This window comes from Dipodomys merriami, unplaced genomic scaffold (assembly GCF_024711535.1).
Source record: "Dipodomys merriami isolate MVZ:Mamm:240054 unplaced genomic scaffold, mDipMer1.0.p SCAF_263, whole genome shotgun sequence".
NCBI lineage: Eukaryota > Metazoa > Chordata > Mammalia > Rodentia > Heteromyidae > Dipodomys > Dipodomys merriami.
The window spans coordinates 524721-542686 of NW_027204082.1; the positions used below are offsets into that span (position 1 = coordinate 524721).

General features: G+C 37.6%; 1 protein-coding gene across 1 annotated transcript in view; it reads right to left on the reverse strand.

Moving 5' to 3' along the window:
• The window catches only part of LOC138837133 (arylsulfatase B), a 168190-nt gene that overhangs the window by 76137 nt on the left and 74087 nt on the right, over nt 1-17966 (reverse strand). Inside the window, exon 5 of the mRNA XM_070035923.1 lies at nt 5520-5763. Coding sequence (XP_069892024.1) covers nt 5520-5763 — 244 coding nt within the window. The remainder of the gene's footprint in view (nt 1-5519; nt 5764-17966) is intronic.

Consider the following 17966-nt stretch of genomic DNA (forward strand, 5'->3'; position numbering starts at 1 on the left):
GCTTCCATATACATAATTAAGAGGTTGACTACAAAAGATCAAGCTCTTTTGAAAAAGAAGAGTTAAAAGATTTACAGTATTCTATTATAAAAATTTGAGTCTCTGATTCTTGATTGAATTAACAAACACTTGAAAACAGGAAATAGGCAGGAAAATATTAAAAGAAATCAAAGATAACAATACATATTTCCTGAGTACTTCTAGTTCAGTCAAAACAAAGAAATAGGCAAGTGAGATTTACTTACCCAAAGAAAAACAGACAGAATACATGAAACAGGTAAAGGACAATAATCCTTCAAAGATGGGAAGAAAGGCAAGTCATATGATTCCAGATTATTACCTTGAAAGACCTCTCAGGCTGTGGGATACAGGAGGGAAACTGACAGTGCCATGGATTCCTGGGATTGAGGAGACAGCTGAGAGCCCAGGAAGACCAGGGAGCTGGAACTCAAGAAGCGTTCCAAGGAAGAGAAAGCTGTACAAACAGAATCCTGGAGGCTTGCCAGGGATCCTATCCAAATGCTTTTGCATATTGATCAAAAGATATATGGATACACACACACATATGTACACACACATATGAGGAAAGTAATCACTGAGGAAAGAACATGTAAAAGGTGCTCAGAATTCATACCTGTTGTACTGCTCTCCTCAGCCAGACTGAGGAGAATGTTCTAGGGAAGATTTTGAGTCAGTAATAGAGAATAATTAGTCCTAGAATGAGTATTACTCCTAACATAGGTAATAATAGATGCATTACGCAAAAAATGAAACAACTGAATCTTAGAACAAAGTGTGAAGAGTTATAAAAACACAAAAGATTCAGCACCCAACATGGTAAATATATACTGACTGACACTGAACCAAAAGTCACAAGTCAAGGAGACATGAACTATGTTATAGACTCATAATAAGAGAATAATCAACCACAATCAACTCAGAACCAATACACACACTGGAGTTAACAATGAACATTCTATAGTTATTAGAGTTGTTATAATTGTATTCTATATATTCAGGAAGTTAAATAAAGACATAAGATATAAAAATATTCAAGATGTACTTCTAGAAGTAAAAGGTACAGTATGTAAGGTAATTTACATATGTATATGTAGAAATAATGGACAACTAGATATTGATAAAAGAAATGATCAAAACTTGAAGGCTGTGATGGTTAATCTTGCTCATCTTGATTATCAACTCATTGGATAAATGAATGCCTAAGAGATTATTAGCAAAGATCTCCTTTTTGTGTGTCGGTGAGGGTATTTCCAGAATTGATTAGATCATGAGGACTCTGACCTAACCAAATCCACTAATGGGTTCAAAATATGAATAAACTATTGAGGTGGTTTCACTGTGGAGGGTAGGACCTGTTTGGAGGAAATGGGCCATTGATGGTGTGCCTCTGAAAGGTCCCTTCCTGTAACTCCTGTTTCTTGGCTTTTATGAGAAGAGTAGCTTTCCTCTGTCATATATTCCTGCCACCATGATATTCAACCTTCATAACATTTGGCCTTGCCTCTGGCCTAAAGTGATGGAGCCCCAGGAATCGTGGGCTGAGACTTTTGAAATGGTGGACTGAATGAATCTTTCCTTCCCTGAGTTGGCTATGTCACTTTTTTCCTCCCAGTGATAAAAGTCTGACTGATATAAAGGCTTAAGAAGAAAATGTATTCAAAATAAATACAGAAAAAAAATTAAGTGAAAAAAGCATCAGTAAGTTGGGGACGACTAAAGCTGCCCCCAGTCGAATCTTCCAAAATTAATTTATTGGCTTAATTGTATTCAATCTGATGTATGATAAGTTCTTATAATTTAGAAAAACAATTCTAGAGCTCATCAGAGAGAAAAATTAAAAATGGGACTTGTCAAGCCATTTTTATAAAGGAAATATAAGGAAGCAGCGATAGTAACAATTTCTAACAGGCATTTAAACATATTGCAGGAAGACAGAAATTGCAACAGCAAAGTAATGAAATGAAACCTAAAAGCCAATCACAGTATACCATAAGAACTTAACAACATAAACTGATGCAATAACTAACTGAGAAGAAAGTATTAGTCAACTATCAATCTGGGTTGTTTTGTTAACACTTAGAATAAAGAATAAAGACCAGAAGTTCTTAGCTTCTGACTCAGAGACCATTTGTTTCATTGGGTTTCAGTGGGTATCTGTGAAAGGTAGGTGAAAGTGATTTATGTTCCTGCTCGAACCTGAACTATAGAAGGGAAGACATTTTCATTTGATTGTCACACCACTGTTATATTGAGACACCTGAACATTCAGGAAAACACACACACACACACACACACACACACACACACACACACACACACACACATTCCTACCAAAATGATAAGGAACTTTGCTTTTGTTTTATATTAAGCTTAATTAAAAAATAAACCGAGTAAAAAGAAACATTGTCAACTCAGTTTATGCAATGTCTTGAAACAGCATACAAGCTACTTATTCATGTAAAAGCAGAAAAAATATAAAGAACTGGAAGGAGCTTGAAGAACTTGCATCTCCTAGAAATATCAGATATGGTCTTGGTTTAGAAAGAAGAAAAACTGAAGTAGATGAGGAGTTCCCATCAGACCCACCCCAGGACTTCTCATATTTCTCCTGACAGTTTAATAATCTGAAGTAAGTCTGAGAGGAATTGACAACTATGCAACAGTGAAACCTCTGATGCTCTCACCACCACCAACACTGTCTTTCATCTATTATGGCATTCCAATTTCATGAGCCCCTTTGAAATTTTTTTAAAACTACCATCATCTTTAAAATGGTATTTCCATTTCTGGAAAAAAGTTCCTGTTCTCTGGACACAAATCAGTGCCGCTAATATTTGGCTGTCCATTTGTTTTCGCTCCTTTGGAAAGGAAGCCCCAGACATCAATGTGACTGCTCAGTTTCTGCACTGGCAGGCCAAGTGCACAATGTCCTGCTATTGATGCTGTGAGTGGCGGAGACTTGATTGGGGCTGGGACGGAAAAATGTTTTTGTGATCCGGATACTTCCATCAAGAAATGGGACTAACTTATTAGAAATTTGCTGAATTTCTACAGACTAAGTCTTGAAATGCTTGATTAAAATTTGGACAGGAATTTGGTTTTTTTTTTTCTTCAATAGAAAAGGAAAGAAGAGAAAAAGAAAAAAATAAGGAAAAAGAAAAGCAATGCTTTTTAGGATAGGCTCACTTCTCTCAACAATTTATCACACGTGGCCAAGTAATATTCTTGCCTTTGTTTTCTGGTGATAGCCCTGAAAACAATATAGTAGGCTGCTCAAGAACTCAAAGCTACAGCTCCATGTCAGTTGGCTCACTAGGGGTATATTCTAATGCTGAAGATATGTGGGACCAGACATTTTGCCAATTTCTCTGGAGGCAAGGCAAACATAACCTAAACTCTTAAAAGTTACCTCTGATCAAGATAAAAAAATCTTAAAACTGAAATGTGGATTGGTTTATATATAGATAAATATCAATGACACAGATGTTGCCAAACACAATAACCTCAGTATGCTGGGGCGAAGGAAGTTACTGAAAATGAATTCGATTGTTTCTTTGCACAGCTCACCTGTAGCAGGGTGTGGCACAGAGGTATGATTCTGCAAGCTACCTGTGTTTTCATAGGAGCCAGAGTTTATAACACTAACCACCAAATCAAAGCAAAAATGAAAATGGACTGGATATCAAGTATGGTGTCATGTCAGAACCATTCAAAGTTTTTTTACTTTTTTAAAAGATAGGGTCTTACTGTATAGCTCAGGCTAACCTCAAACTTGTAATTGTTCTATCTCAGTTTCCCAAATGTTGGAATTACAGGCAAGTACCACTATTCCTAATTCTCACACTTCTTTAAAGTCAAATTGGTGACAAGCTGGAGTTCAAGTATTACTTTGTTTCAACGTTAAAAATTTGGAGAAGCTGTTAATTTTTTAATTAAAAGAAGATGTTGGTTTTTAAATAATGGTTTTTAGCATAGACTCAGTTACTCACACCTGTAATCCAAGCTACTTGGGAAGCAGAGATAGAGAGGGTCATGGATTGAAGCCAGTCTGGACAAAAATTCAGTAAGACCCCATATCAATCAATAAGCTAGGCATGGTGGTACATAACTGTCATCCCAGATACATGGAAGGCCACAGATAGGAGGATCATGCATGGTCTGAGGCTGATCCTGAGCATAAACATGAGAATTATCTGAAAAATAACTAGAGGAAAAAAGTCTGGAGGTATGGCTCAAGTAGTTTTGTACCTGCCTCGCAGGTACAAGGCCCTGAATTAAATCCCTAACACCACAAAAGCAAAACAAACACACAAAAAACTATTTATAATTATTTTTTAAAAACTCAAGTTTAAACAAGACCATTTGTCTATAATATTACTAAGGGCTTTTTAAAACTACATAAGGAGCCCAGTGCTAGTGGCTAATGCCTTATAATGCTAATCAGGAGGCTGAAATCTGAGGATCACAATTCAAAGCAAACCTGGGTGGGAAAGTCTGTAAGACTTATACCTCCTATTTACCACCAAAAAGTGAGAAGTAGAGCTGTGGTTTGACTAGTGGAGTGCTATCCTTGAGCAAAAAAGCTTAGAGACGGCAACCATGTCCTGAGTTCAAACCCAGGGATAGCCACACACAAAAATAAGCTATGAAGAAAATGAGCATCTTCATGTATCATGGAATAAGTATCACTGGTGAAGTCTTTCTGGAAAGCAATTTTGTGATGTGCAACAAAATAGCTACTTCAGATTTCAAGGTTTATACTTTAATGGCTATGAACGTTCCTCTGCCTAAAACAATCTCATATCAAACCTTAATTTTTGTAAACATCAAACATTATGCATTTCATATTATTATAGAAAATGATAATACAAAAAGATTAGAGATCATCTATACATTCAGCAGTTGGGGAGTTGTTAAATTATAGGATATCCAGAGTGCTCAACTCTGTGACTATGTGTGCCATGGATTGGAAATTTAATTGTCTACAGGGTCTGAGACAATCACGTAAATGAGTGAATAGACCTGTGTTGGGAGCTGGGTGATCACAATGAAGATTTGTTATTTTCAGGGCAGAGAAGAGGGCAGGTCCTCTGACCCTTTGCAGGAAAATAATAATACGTCAGCTTAATTCTTTTCCTTTTTTTTCTTTTTTTGGTCCAAGATTGGCACTTAAACTCAGTACTTGAAGCCCTTTTCACTCATTGGCTCAGCCTTTATCAGCTGAGCCACACCTCTAATCTTCTCTCCCTCCTCCAGCAAAGCACCTCAGCTTTAAAGACCTTCTTAGAAGGCCAAGACTGAGGACAATCTTGTCCTTCATGTAAAATGCAGAACTGTGATTCCAAATTAAAGCAATAAAAGTAGATATTAAAATTTCTTTAAAATTTTCATTTAAAAAATCATGTATTTGTAGCTGAATTATTCTCATTCAGTTCAGTGCTGAGTTGAGTTGGAATTTTTGTCTGAGAAGGGAAATAGCAAGATATGCAGGCAGGTACCTGATGGTTTTCCACATATCAAACCCATCCAGAGGCTTGGTGCCGTTGGTGTGTCCCCTGGCCAGATTCACCAGTGTTGGCAGCCAGTCAGAGATGTGGATGAGCTCCCGGTTCTTCACGCCCTTCTGTTTCAGTAGAGGGCTTGCCACAAAGCCCACTCCTCGAACACCTCCTTCCCACAGGGTCCATTTTCTTCCTCGAAGAGGCCAGTTATTGCCCCCTGCCAATGTCTGCCCTCCATTGTCTGAAACAAAATAAGTGTTGGTATGAAGATGTTAAAGATGTCAGAATCAAAATGGAATCACTTGTATCAAGCCCCAACAAACAAACAAAATAATAATAAATGAAGCTGAGGGAATGAAAGAGGGGGAGATTTTATACACATATGCCAGCTGACAAGATCCATCCAAAAGACCTGCCAGAACTACAACCTAACACAAAGGCCACCACACCTTATAGAAGAATACTCCCACAAGAAAGTCTGTCCATCAACTATCTGTTCAACACTGGGCCACCATTCCTCATAATAAGCCCCAGAGCTAAGAAGTTAGTGTTTTAAAGTAATTTATGTAATGATCTTCAGTTTTCCTATAAAAACACCGCATCGCCTCAACCTTTATAAATAGTTGTAGTTTACTATGGCACAGCCACCTCAATTGCAGTAAGAATGTTCCATTGTTTCTGTATAAACTCTTAAATACACTGAAAACCAGAGCTTCCAAGTGCTCCCCTATCAGATGGTGCTTGGATAATGAAAATGAAAACTCAGCCTTATTTTCTCCCCTAGCAACTTCACTTCTCTCACTCTCCACTGTACTCAGTTACAAAGACAAAACCAGGATCCAACATGGTGTGTCTCTAATCCAATGCCTTTAACCCTCCACGGATAGGCCTCCTGAACAAGGAGAGGTGGTACTTTGGAGAGATGTCTGCACCATGAAATCAAGTCTCCAGTGAACATGTGCAACTCTTTAGATATTCCAGTGTGTGTAGTGCTGGAGATCAAGCCCATATGCATCTGCTAGGCAAGCACTCCACCCACATGTGTACAACTCTATAGAACAGGAGAACATGCCCTGGGCCTTACATGGGCCTTAGTGGGCCATGCAAAGGAAACTACAGGTAAAGTTTACTTAGTGATTTAATTGTGAGAGTTAGGACAGAAAGCTTTTAAAAATTCTTCCTGAAAAAGATGTATAACATTTTAAACTAGCCCCTTAATTCCAGTCTTAAGCTCAAGACTGCTAAAAGATTTTTTTTCTCGTGATTTATAAACATCTCTGAAAACAGAGTAGGTGAGTAGAAAAGGTAATTTTGAGGAAAAATTCCTCCCTTCTCGAAGTAAAGTGCTAGGGAAGAAGTTTCTCTTCAAAGACAACAGAGGGGTGGAAGACAGTGGTGTAGATAGCAGAAGTTATGACTGACTGGAGTTAGGTATCTTGTTAGCAGGTGAGGGCTCAGAGTGAGATATTTTTTGGCACTGTGGAAAATAAAGACTGATATATCTTGCATATGGAGGTTGTAAATCATATGACTATCCATACACTGAAGATATGTTTCAAATAAACTTATGTGCATGTTTATTTTCCTTAGATATTTTTTAAAAAGCCACTGTTACCCAGATGAACCACAGGAGGGCAGTATAGCAGACCTACTTTAGCAGACCTGCTCTGCTCTGCATGTTCTCTGCAGCGTGTTCTACAGTAGTCCTCTCTTATCCTTGTACAACATCCAACCCCTCCTCTACTTCCCCCTTCCCCGTGGATACCCAAAACCTCAGACTATACTAAACTCTATATATGCCATGTTGTTTTATTCCATATAGGTACATGCCTTGCACAAAGTTTAATTCATTAACAAGCCACAATACAATAAAATAGAACAGTTATAACAATGTATTGTAACAAAAGTTAAGTCAAGCAGAACTGGTGGCATGTGCCTTCAGTCCCACCTACTCCCGAGGCTGGGGCAAGAAGACTGCTTGAGTCCCGAAGTTTAGGCCAGCCTGGAAAACAAAATAGACTCGGTCTCATAATAATCTACCAAGCATGAATAATGCTGTGTCTCTCTCACAAAATATTTTACTGTACTATGTGTTGGACAAAGGAATGAATGATGTCCTGGGTAGGACTGAGCATGGAGCAAGAATTTACCACACTATGCAGAATTATTACTTGTGGACTTTTTTTTCAGAAAGTGAAACTGTGTATATAGTATGAGGTGTACCTGGAAAGAAAGCGATGTTATATTTGGTAATACCATCTCCACGTGAGGAACTACTTGGATTTCCCAAGATGGGTCAAAATCTGGGGTCATCCAGGCTGGAACTGAGACCTTAGAGCAGCTACTCATTAGATTGTGTTCTGTCTCCATTATATCATATTTAATGTGGAGATAATAACTCTTACTACATATGTTAGGGTAAGAATGAAGCAATACCATTTGTGATCATTTTTGGCTTGGCCTCTGGTACCTCCTAAGTCTTCAATAAATGGTAGTGAATGCTGCTGTTCTTAGCATTTACAGACACCTAGTCTTTTTTTTTTTATTGTAAAGGTGAGGTACAGAGGTGTTACATTACAGTTAAGTAAGTCAGGTGATGAGTATATTTCTTTTTGAACAATGTCACCCCCTCCCTCCAACCTAAATAGTCTTATCACCCCTTTGTTGTTTGAAAACAAAATAAAATTTAAAAAACCAAACAGGATTTAGCTGGTCACCAGTGGCTCATGCTGTAATCCTAGCCACTCAGAATGCTGAGATCCAGAGATGACAATTCATAGCCAGCTCAGGCAGAAAAGCCCCGGAGATTTCATCTCCAATTAATCAGTGTAAGAGCTGAGCGGAAGACATGGCTCAAGTAATAGAACTCCTTGAGCACAAGCAAACCAAGCAATATGAGATCTGAAGTTCAAACTCTTGGACTAGCAAAAAAATAATGGGAGGGGAGTTTGAAAAAGCCAAACAACTTGTAAAGAAGAAAACCTAGTATTCCAACTAGGCCTCTGCCCTTACAGTGCCACTCCCTAATGTCCCCAGTGAAGTGTGTGCATACATACTATACACACACATACACACCAACCAAACAAACAAATGAACAAACAAGCAAAACCTCTCACTTTCCTGCTTTCCTGTGAAAGCTACATGAACTGGTCAATCCAGTTGACTACTCTTCCTACATTCTTCTCTATGCTTCACAAAGGGGAGTGGTGAAGTCTTAAGCTATGTTAGATGAATGTAACACCAAAACACATGACTGAGTGACAATCAATTTAACTATCTGATACTAGATCTTATGAATCTCTTTCCTCAAACCTCATCATATCTTTGCTTGGACAAAAACTCAAGGTCCAAGCATTCATCCAAGTGAGTTTATAAAATACACATTCCATTTCACATTAAGTTCCCCACTATCAGTTAGATTTAAAGCAAAGTTTCAAAAGGATGCCACTTATGTTATTCAAAACTAGAAGTTGGTACTTGCGTACTACCCCATTCTAAGAATGACTGAGAGCACAATTCTTGTTTCACTGTTTTCTATCAATGATCTTGGCTCAAAGTTTTAGAAGATGCCTGTTGTCTTTGCCTTGTGTTCTTTTTTTTTTTTTTTTTTTTGGGGGGGGGGTCCGGTTGTGAACCTGGGCCTGGACACTGTCCCTCAGCTCTTCAGCTCAAGGCTAGCACTCTACCACTTGAGCCACAGCACCACTTCTGGCTTTTTTCTTATGTGGTGCTGAGGAATCGAACCCAGGGCCTTGAGCATGCAAGGCAAGCGCTCTACCACTGAGCCACCTTCCCAGCCCCAGGCCTTGTGCTCTTTAGTTCCATATATCTGTTAGTACCCAATGAAAGATTCCAGATGGTGATAGTAGAGATAGTGTAGAACGTGATACTGAGTCTGGAATCTGATTCAGGTCTAGAGAACAGCACTTTGGATAGGAGTCAGAGAGGAAAGTGCTCTGGGCTGTAAAGATCATTTGGCTACTCTACTTACCGGTAAGGAGCTAGAGATATATTCACACATCAGGAGGGGAAGGTGCTAGGTAGAAACTGTTTCTGTCATTAATTGACAGTGATGGTTTTGCCGTTAGTAATGATAAACAATTCTAATATCAGTTATCAATCTGGCTTCCTCAATCATTTTTTTTCAAGAGCACTCCACAGGGAAAACACAGTCAACTGACTCACTTGCCAACTGACTCCCCTGTCATAGAGCCAGCTACAGCTGTGGCTGGGAAGCAAGCAATTCAATCCTTCCTTGGATCCACCACCTCTGCAGGTGGCACTTAGCCACCAGTTGCTCCTCACCAGCATAGAAATGAAACCCACCAACTTAGGACTTTAGTTGGCTAAATAAATGAGAAGTTAGCCACTCAAGGCCTAAGTTGGTGAATTCTGTATAAACTATACCATTTGTCAGCACTAGTATAGTCTTCTGGGTATGTCAGGGAAGTTAACATAAGACTAATCAAAACAACAAGACTCCAATAAGCTCATTGGAAACTAGGTAGAAAAGAAGTTGCCTATTTGACATAGATTAAACATTTTAAGACAGTGGAACCACTACTATATCAAACTCATTCTTTTTTTCTTCCTCCTAATTTTCTATTTAGCCAGTTAATTTTTTTCTTGCTAAGAATTTGTTTTTATGATAAAGTTTTGTTTCATTTCCTGACTGACTTATGAAAAGACTTTCAAATCAAAATAAGATGACTCTAGCTAATAAAGAGAACTCTAAAGCATGTCTTCTTCAGAGAATTTTTTTTTCCCAGCAACTTTTTGGCAGGGGGAAAATCTAATTATAAAAACCTTTGCTGTCTAGAAAAGAAATGTCAAGATAAAGCAAATGCTCTCATAAACAGATTGTAAACCTCACTTTATTATTCAAAATTGAACAAAAATAACTGTCAAAAAATCATGGAAAAGATGATCAGCCAACAATCTTAGCAAAAACATTAATATGACGAGGAGGACTCATCCTGTCCAGCTGATAACAATTAAACTGAAACTATGACAACAACATTAATTCTTGGGACTACTCCCCAGATAACTCAAAGCTGTAGCTTGGCTGCCAAAGCTGCCCTGAGCTCCCCTCCACTGTTCCCCACCCAGGTGCTTCAGCTGGAATTTCCAACTGTGCCTCACAAGCCATGGAAAGACAGTCAAGGAAGGCTTCAGACCTCATGCCACGGTCTGGCCTTCTCTCTACACAGGGCACCATGCAAGTGAACAGACAACATTATTTTCAAACCAGAGAAGCCAGCTTCTGTGTCCCCAAACAGCACTTGCTTGTTGACAGGCAATGCTTTTGGATTCATTTTTAGACTTACTAAAATCAAATCAGAGAACTAGTATATGTCTTAATCATCATCTAAAAGACCAAGCAAATTCAATTTTCTCCTGCCAGAAGATTTTGGAGAAAATATCTATCTACCCAGGTACTCAACCTGATGTTCTTATCCAGTCTTTCCCTCCTGTTCTACATTTACTCATCTGTGAGTAAACTGAATGTGCATTTAGTTCTGTAAAGCCTAACTTTAAAATTGATTTCCTACCCATCACCCATTCTCCAGCCCTACAGCCTTGGGTCAGGCACACCTCTCACTGGGCTCCTAAGGTAAGTGGACTATACAGCTTCAAGTTGCCACCAGAGGAGTTTCTGTTAAGCCCCAAACCCATCAGGCCACATCTATGTTTAAAGACATCAGTACTTTCCAATCAGGATAAACTTCAAACGTCATCCCAACAGAGAGAATCCTTTATATTTGGCCCCACCTGATTTTTTAAGCATTAACAACTGTCCTTCTTCATAAAGAGTTCTATGTTTCAGTCATATAGAACTACATTTTTCTTGTTAGAATACACCATTTCCTTTCATGGGAACTTGGCCTTTGAACATATTGTCTCTCTAGCCTTAAAAATGCCCTTCACCTTTCTCCTTTGATATAAATTTTAAGTGCCAGCTTTTGAGCCTGTAGACTAGTTCTCAAAGCAGTTGTTTCTACGTCCGGTATACACAGCACATCTTTGTACTTATCTCTGTGTATAGTGAACTACTTTGTGAGTTTGTCTTCCCCAGAACTGTGCTCACAAAGGTCAAGAACAAAGTCTCATTGTTTTTATTTCCAAGACCTGTCACAGGACCTACCAAAGAGATAGCCTCGGTGACCCGGAGCACAGTAGAAAAGAGGCCACTCAGCAAAAACAGAGGTCGACAGCATTAAAAATTTACTTTGGTTACTACTAGTTTTTTCCTGAGGTTTTGTCCAGTTATTTCATGACTTTGACTTTTAGGACATGGCTCCACATACAAATGCTGCTTAATCTCCAGGATACAGGTTTCTAGGACCCCAGTACAGATTTCAACAAAGATCAACCAACCAAATACTAGAATTGCCCATCTTATCTGGCACCTGGTCAGTTATAATTATTAGGTCAAAGGAGTGCTATGGAGAACATTTGAGAAAGCACTGGTTTTGCTCACTCCTTAGCAAATCTGACTTGAGTTCTGCCATTGGCAAGGCCACTTGCTTTCAGAACATGGAAGCTGACAAGATAGACAAGCTCTTCTCTCTTATAGAGAAGTCAGAGAAATAAGTTTCACCAGAACCAAGCAAGACAGAAGAGCTGAAGCTGGAATGTCCCAGCAGAGCCAGCCACATGATGGTCAGAGAGAGAATCCAGGTACGGTGAGCAAGAGGCTCAATAGACAGAGCATCAGCCACTGTTCCACATCCAAGTCTCTTCCTAGTTGAAGAGTAATTAACTGCATTCTTAAGAACATGTGTTCCTAGAAGCTAAAAAATAAACTAGCTGATTCAATGATTAGATATAAACAAAAATGTGTCTAGCTGATTCAATGATTAGATATAAACAAAAATGTGTCTAGTTATCATTTTTCTCCATCATCCCTAGAGCCATCTTGAAATGTATTCAAGTTTTAAACATGAAGCATTATGAATCTGGACAAGTTACTCAATCTCTAAGTCACTCAATCCCTAAGTTTCTTTGTTTGAAAAATTAAGATAACAATGGCTACCTTATAAGGTGTGTGGCACAGAAGTGTTCAGTTGCTACTATCTATTTATTATTAACCATAGTAATAGTACCAGCAAACTATGCAGAGCAGAATGGAATCCAATCTGGGCACTTACACATTTCAGATTTAGGTATGGCCACACTTCCAAAGCCACACTCCGAAATTCCCTAATAGGTTATATTCACTATTCTATGATTAAGTTGAGAGCCATAAAAGCACAATGAATTGGGATGGATTTTGTTATTACTGGAGGAGACCCAGAATGACTCTCTGCTCTTTCTATGAGTTTAAATAAAGCCGATGGCTATCGAGGAAATAAGTTCCACAGAGCACTTGCGATTCAGAATAAGCATCAGCAACTGAATTACTCTGAATTTTCACAGAGGTTTACAATGGCATGTAGCATTCAAGGTACATAAGTACTGTAACACTCAGCTCACAGTCAGACTTCCTCTTGATGAACAGCACCAGAGGAGGCAAGGGGTCCTTCTAAGCAAGCTCCAGGGCTGGGAGTATTTGGAAACCAGACACCAAATAACAGACATAGACACTAAGATTTTTGAAAATAAAGGAAGATTGGGCTGGGAAGGTAGCTCAGTGGTAGAGTGTTTGCCTTGCATGCCTGAGGCCCTGGGTTCGATTCCTCAGCACCAAATAAGCAAAAAGAAAAAAGCCGCAAGTGGCACTGTGGCTCAAGTGGTAGAGTGCTAGCCTTGAGTTGAAGAGCTGAGGGACAGCGCCCAGGCCCAGAGTTCAGGCCCCATGACCGGATACAAAAAAAAAAAAAAGAAAAAAGAAAATAAAGGAAGATGGATGTAGGAAAAGGCCAGAATCATGATTAAAAAGAAAGAGCGCATAAAGAATTGTAGTAAAACGTTTCCTTATTTTAATGGGGCTAATGTCATTGCTTATAATGATGAGATACCAATGAGATGTTATCTTTCCATTCAAATTTATTAATGATGAAAAGATTCAAAATTCTGTTGAAAGATCAAAAACATTTGTTCTTCAAAACAGAACCAGTAACTTTAAGAGTGTTCTAATTTATTGCATATTGGTTGGCAAATAACTTTTCTGAATTTAAAGCATGAATATTCACATACCTTGGAGATTCTTAAATGAAAGTTTTAAGACAAGAACAAAATGGTGAGCTGCATGGTAACACTATATTTAAAACTTCACGTTCTGGATCCCCCTAATAAATAGAAGAGGAGCCTTGTTTTTTATGTTCATGACAACTAAAGTGCTGTTTGTTTTAACCTTTTTGTTGTTGGTGGTGGTGGTGGTCATGGGGCTTGAACTCTGGGCCTGGGCTCTGTCCCTGAGCTTTTCAGCTCAAGGCTAGCACTCTACTATTTGAGCCATAGTGCTACTTCCAGTTTTCTGGTAGTTAACTGGAGATAAGAGTATCAAGGACTTCCCTGCCCGGGCTGGCTTTGAAGTACAATCCTCAGATCTCAGCCTCCTGTAGCTAAAATTACAGGTGTGAGTCACAGGTATTTAGCTCTAACCTTAATTAACATCTAAAACTATCCTTGTTTTTCCTGTAGTTTCATCTTGAAAGAGCACTTACTATTTTTTAAATTAATTTCAGAGTAAACTAAAATTCTTGGTCCCTTCAGGAATATTACAGTTAACTCAAAAATTATCTGACTCTCATTCTAAACCTTAAACACATTTAAGGTGGCCAGATAATTCTTCACTAGACAGCTGTTTATACTTTAATGATGCTAAATTGAGAACCAACAGATGATAAAAATCACCACAGAAATATTTGAGAGCCTTCTACATTCAAGAATAGTAGGGAAAAAGTGAGAATACTATCAACAAAAGGAAAAAAAGTAGAATTATAGTTTCATAATAATAGGTGTACTAAACTTTCATGGTGACAAGGATGTGAATTAAGGTCAATGAATTTCAAAGCAATAAACTAGAGAAAGCTAGAATATTCTATTTGGGCAAGCATCAACTACTTTGTCTTTATTTTCAAATAAATGATACAAATTAAGTGTTATGAATTTTAAGTAATTATTAAATAATACAAGTTAAATGTTCAACATTTTATGTAATCTCTACTTCATAAGAACTATGTTTTCACTGTTACTAGGAAAAATCAATAACCAAACCAAGTGGACAGGCAGTGTTTTGTTTCCCCAGAGTGCTTCTCTGAGGTTTTGCCAAGTGCTAAAGGAGCTCACTGATATCTGGGTATTTAATGTTGGGAGAGGCTGACAAACATTATCAGAATACTGACCAGCTCCATTTTTTTCTTAAGAACAATCAGAGAAGGAGACACCCAATGGTAAACACATGATGGCATATACAAAATTGTCTATACTCCCAAACAGGAAGCAGTTTGGTGAAAGAATTCAAAATAGAATAATGGCTAAACAAAGCAGCAGATGAAGGGATATTAGCAGTCATGAACTAGGTTAAAAAAAACACACAAGACCAAACAATCAAACAAATCAAAACAAATGTTTCTAGGTAACCACCATAGGAATCTAAAGCTGATATGATTAGAGACCACTCAGGCAGTGGCCTCTCAAGGCTTTCAGATTAACACTTATTACTTAGTGAATCTGCTACTGTTTAAGGGCTGGCATGGTTATAAATAATTGAATATAAATAATTCTATCAGCACACGGAAAAATGCTCCAATCATATATATATATATATGTATATATAAATTCAACTATATATACCTATATATCATATATTCAACTTCTGTTTCTGGCTTTGATACATACACACATATATATATAACATATAATAATATGCTATATTATTACGCTATATATAATATAATATTATTATGTGTTATATATAATGTAATATTATATATTATTATATATTATATATGTGTATTTATAGCATATTATTATATGTTATATATGTATGTGTATGTATCAAAGCCAGAACAGAAGTTGAATTATGCTCACATGACTTAGTCTAGTTTCCTCTTTTGCCTTACTATTCTACTTTTAGAAGCATGTGATTATATTGGCCCAACCAGATAATCCAGGATCATCTTCCCATCCTAAGGTTACTTTAAGTGGAAACCATAATTTTGTCTGCAATCTTAATTCTACTTTGGTTTAGGACAGCAAATTCATAGGCTCTAGGCTTAAGCCATAAACATATTGTGGAGGTGGGGGGTGGGCATTACTCTGACCACCACAGTCATGATGACCAAGCAAGGTTCATTCCAAGATTGCATCAATTTCTTTTCTTTTTTTTTTTTTTTTTTGGGGGGGGGGGTCCGGTCGTGGGGCCTGAACTCTGGGCCTGGGCGCTGTCCCTAGCTCTTCAGCTCAAGGCTAGCACTCTACCACTTGAGCCACAGCACCACTTCCGGCTTTTTTCTTTTTGCTTATGTGGTGCTGAGGAATCAAACCCAGGGCCTCAGGCATGCAAGGCAAGCGCTCTACCACTGAGCCACCTTCCCAGCCCCCAAGATTGCATCAATTTCTAAATCAAAGAATAAAATTGAAAAAGTTACACTTTCCAATTTCAAGAAATGCTACAAAGCTATAGTAATGAAGACATCATATAACTGTGATGAAGTGTTCAGTAAAATAACCACATTAACAGTATAAAGGAGTTTCATTGCCATAATTTGAGCAACTTCACCTTATTATATTTCTTAAGCAAATCTACCTCCTTTCCCACATTTTCAAACAGTATTTTGTGGGTTTTGTTATACTAACTTCATATATATATTATTCCTCTTCATCCTCCAGAATCTTCCCTTTCTTTAGGGAGACAGTCATCTTTTGCTATTAATATTTTAGGTCTAGATTGTACCTATGAAACAAACAAAATATTTGGCTTTTTGAGTTTAGCTTATTTCACTCAATGTGATGATCTCCATGTGAAATATAAAATTCTTTTCTGGGAGGCTTTCTGTATGTATTCTAAGAGATTGTCTCATTGTTTATTTCACTTTGGCTTCTTAAAGGTTTAAATATAGAATCAAATGGAAAATGACTTCAAAATAGATAAGAGATTACATAAATCTTTTCCATATTTCATGTAGTCCCAAAAATATATTAATTCTATCAAATGTGAAATGGCTGGGCTGGCGATTTCTCCTTTTTTTTTTTGTAAGTTTACATGCAATAAAATGCATTGTTTTGTGTGTGTTTCTTTGAATTTTAAGTTCACAATCAGCCAGGATAACTGACAGAACATTCCATGAGCTGGCATTGCTCCTAGTGCTACCTCTTCATAGTCAAATCACATACTCAGTCTCTATTCCTAGAGATCACTGATATTTTCTCTATCTTAAAAGTTTTACCTTTTCAAAATGACATATTTTAAAAGATACACAATGTATAATATTCTTAGAATAGCTTCTTTTACTTATTGTAAGGCATTAAATTCATTCATGCTAACACATGTGTGTATCCTTCTATTATATTAGATAGTACCCAGGGGTAGGGTAGTATCACTTTTGTTCATCCTTTAACTAGTTGAAAGATAAATGTTTTTGTCTTTATCACTTATGAATAAAGTTTCTATGAACAGATGGGTATAGGTTTTTAATAGCAGCATCTTTTCATTCCTCAAATTAAATCTTTTCAAATAAAATTCTTGCCCTCAAAATATTTTATCTTTGGTCTTCAGCAGTCTGATTACAATCTTGGCATAGTTTTCTTTGAGTTAATCTGTTTCCACTTCACAAGTTGTACATCAGTCTTCTACCAAATTTATGACATTTTCAGACACTATTCCTTCATTATTTTCTGCAACAGTATTTTTTATTGTCAAAATAATGTACAGAGGGGTTACAATTACATGGGCAAAATAATGAGTATATTTCCTATCAAGCATTGTTGCCTCCTCCTTTGTTTCACCTTCTCATCCCCTCCCATCTCCCCCCTATCCGAACCACCCCCCCCCCATACTTGTAAAGTTCGTTTTTCAACATAACGACTTGTACGTCTCATTGTTGCAATGGGTCCACCTGTATCCCTATTTAAACAATGTGTTTTTTCCCCTTCCCCTCCACAAACTATACCGACATCAAATACAGTGAAAACAGGAGTTATAAGGTGGGGAAGGGACATACAAAGCAACAAAGAAATCATCTTATAAATATGTTAGAAACAATCGTAAGAACGAAAAAAACATTTGAATACTTATCTTGGGGTTCATTTCGCCTAACATCAACTTATCTGACTATTTCTGCTTGTCCTAGACATATACTAGTTATTGCAAATAAGGGAACCCATGGGAGCTATATTTCTTTGGGCCTGGCTTACTTCAATTAATAGAATTTTTTCCAAGTCTTTCCATTTCCTAACAAATGGGGCAATGTCATTCTTTCTGATAGAGGCATAGAATTCCATTGTGTATATATACCACATTTTCTTGATCCATTCATCTACTGAGAGGCATCTGGG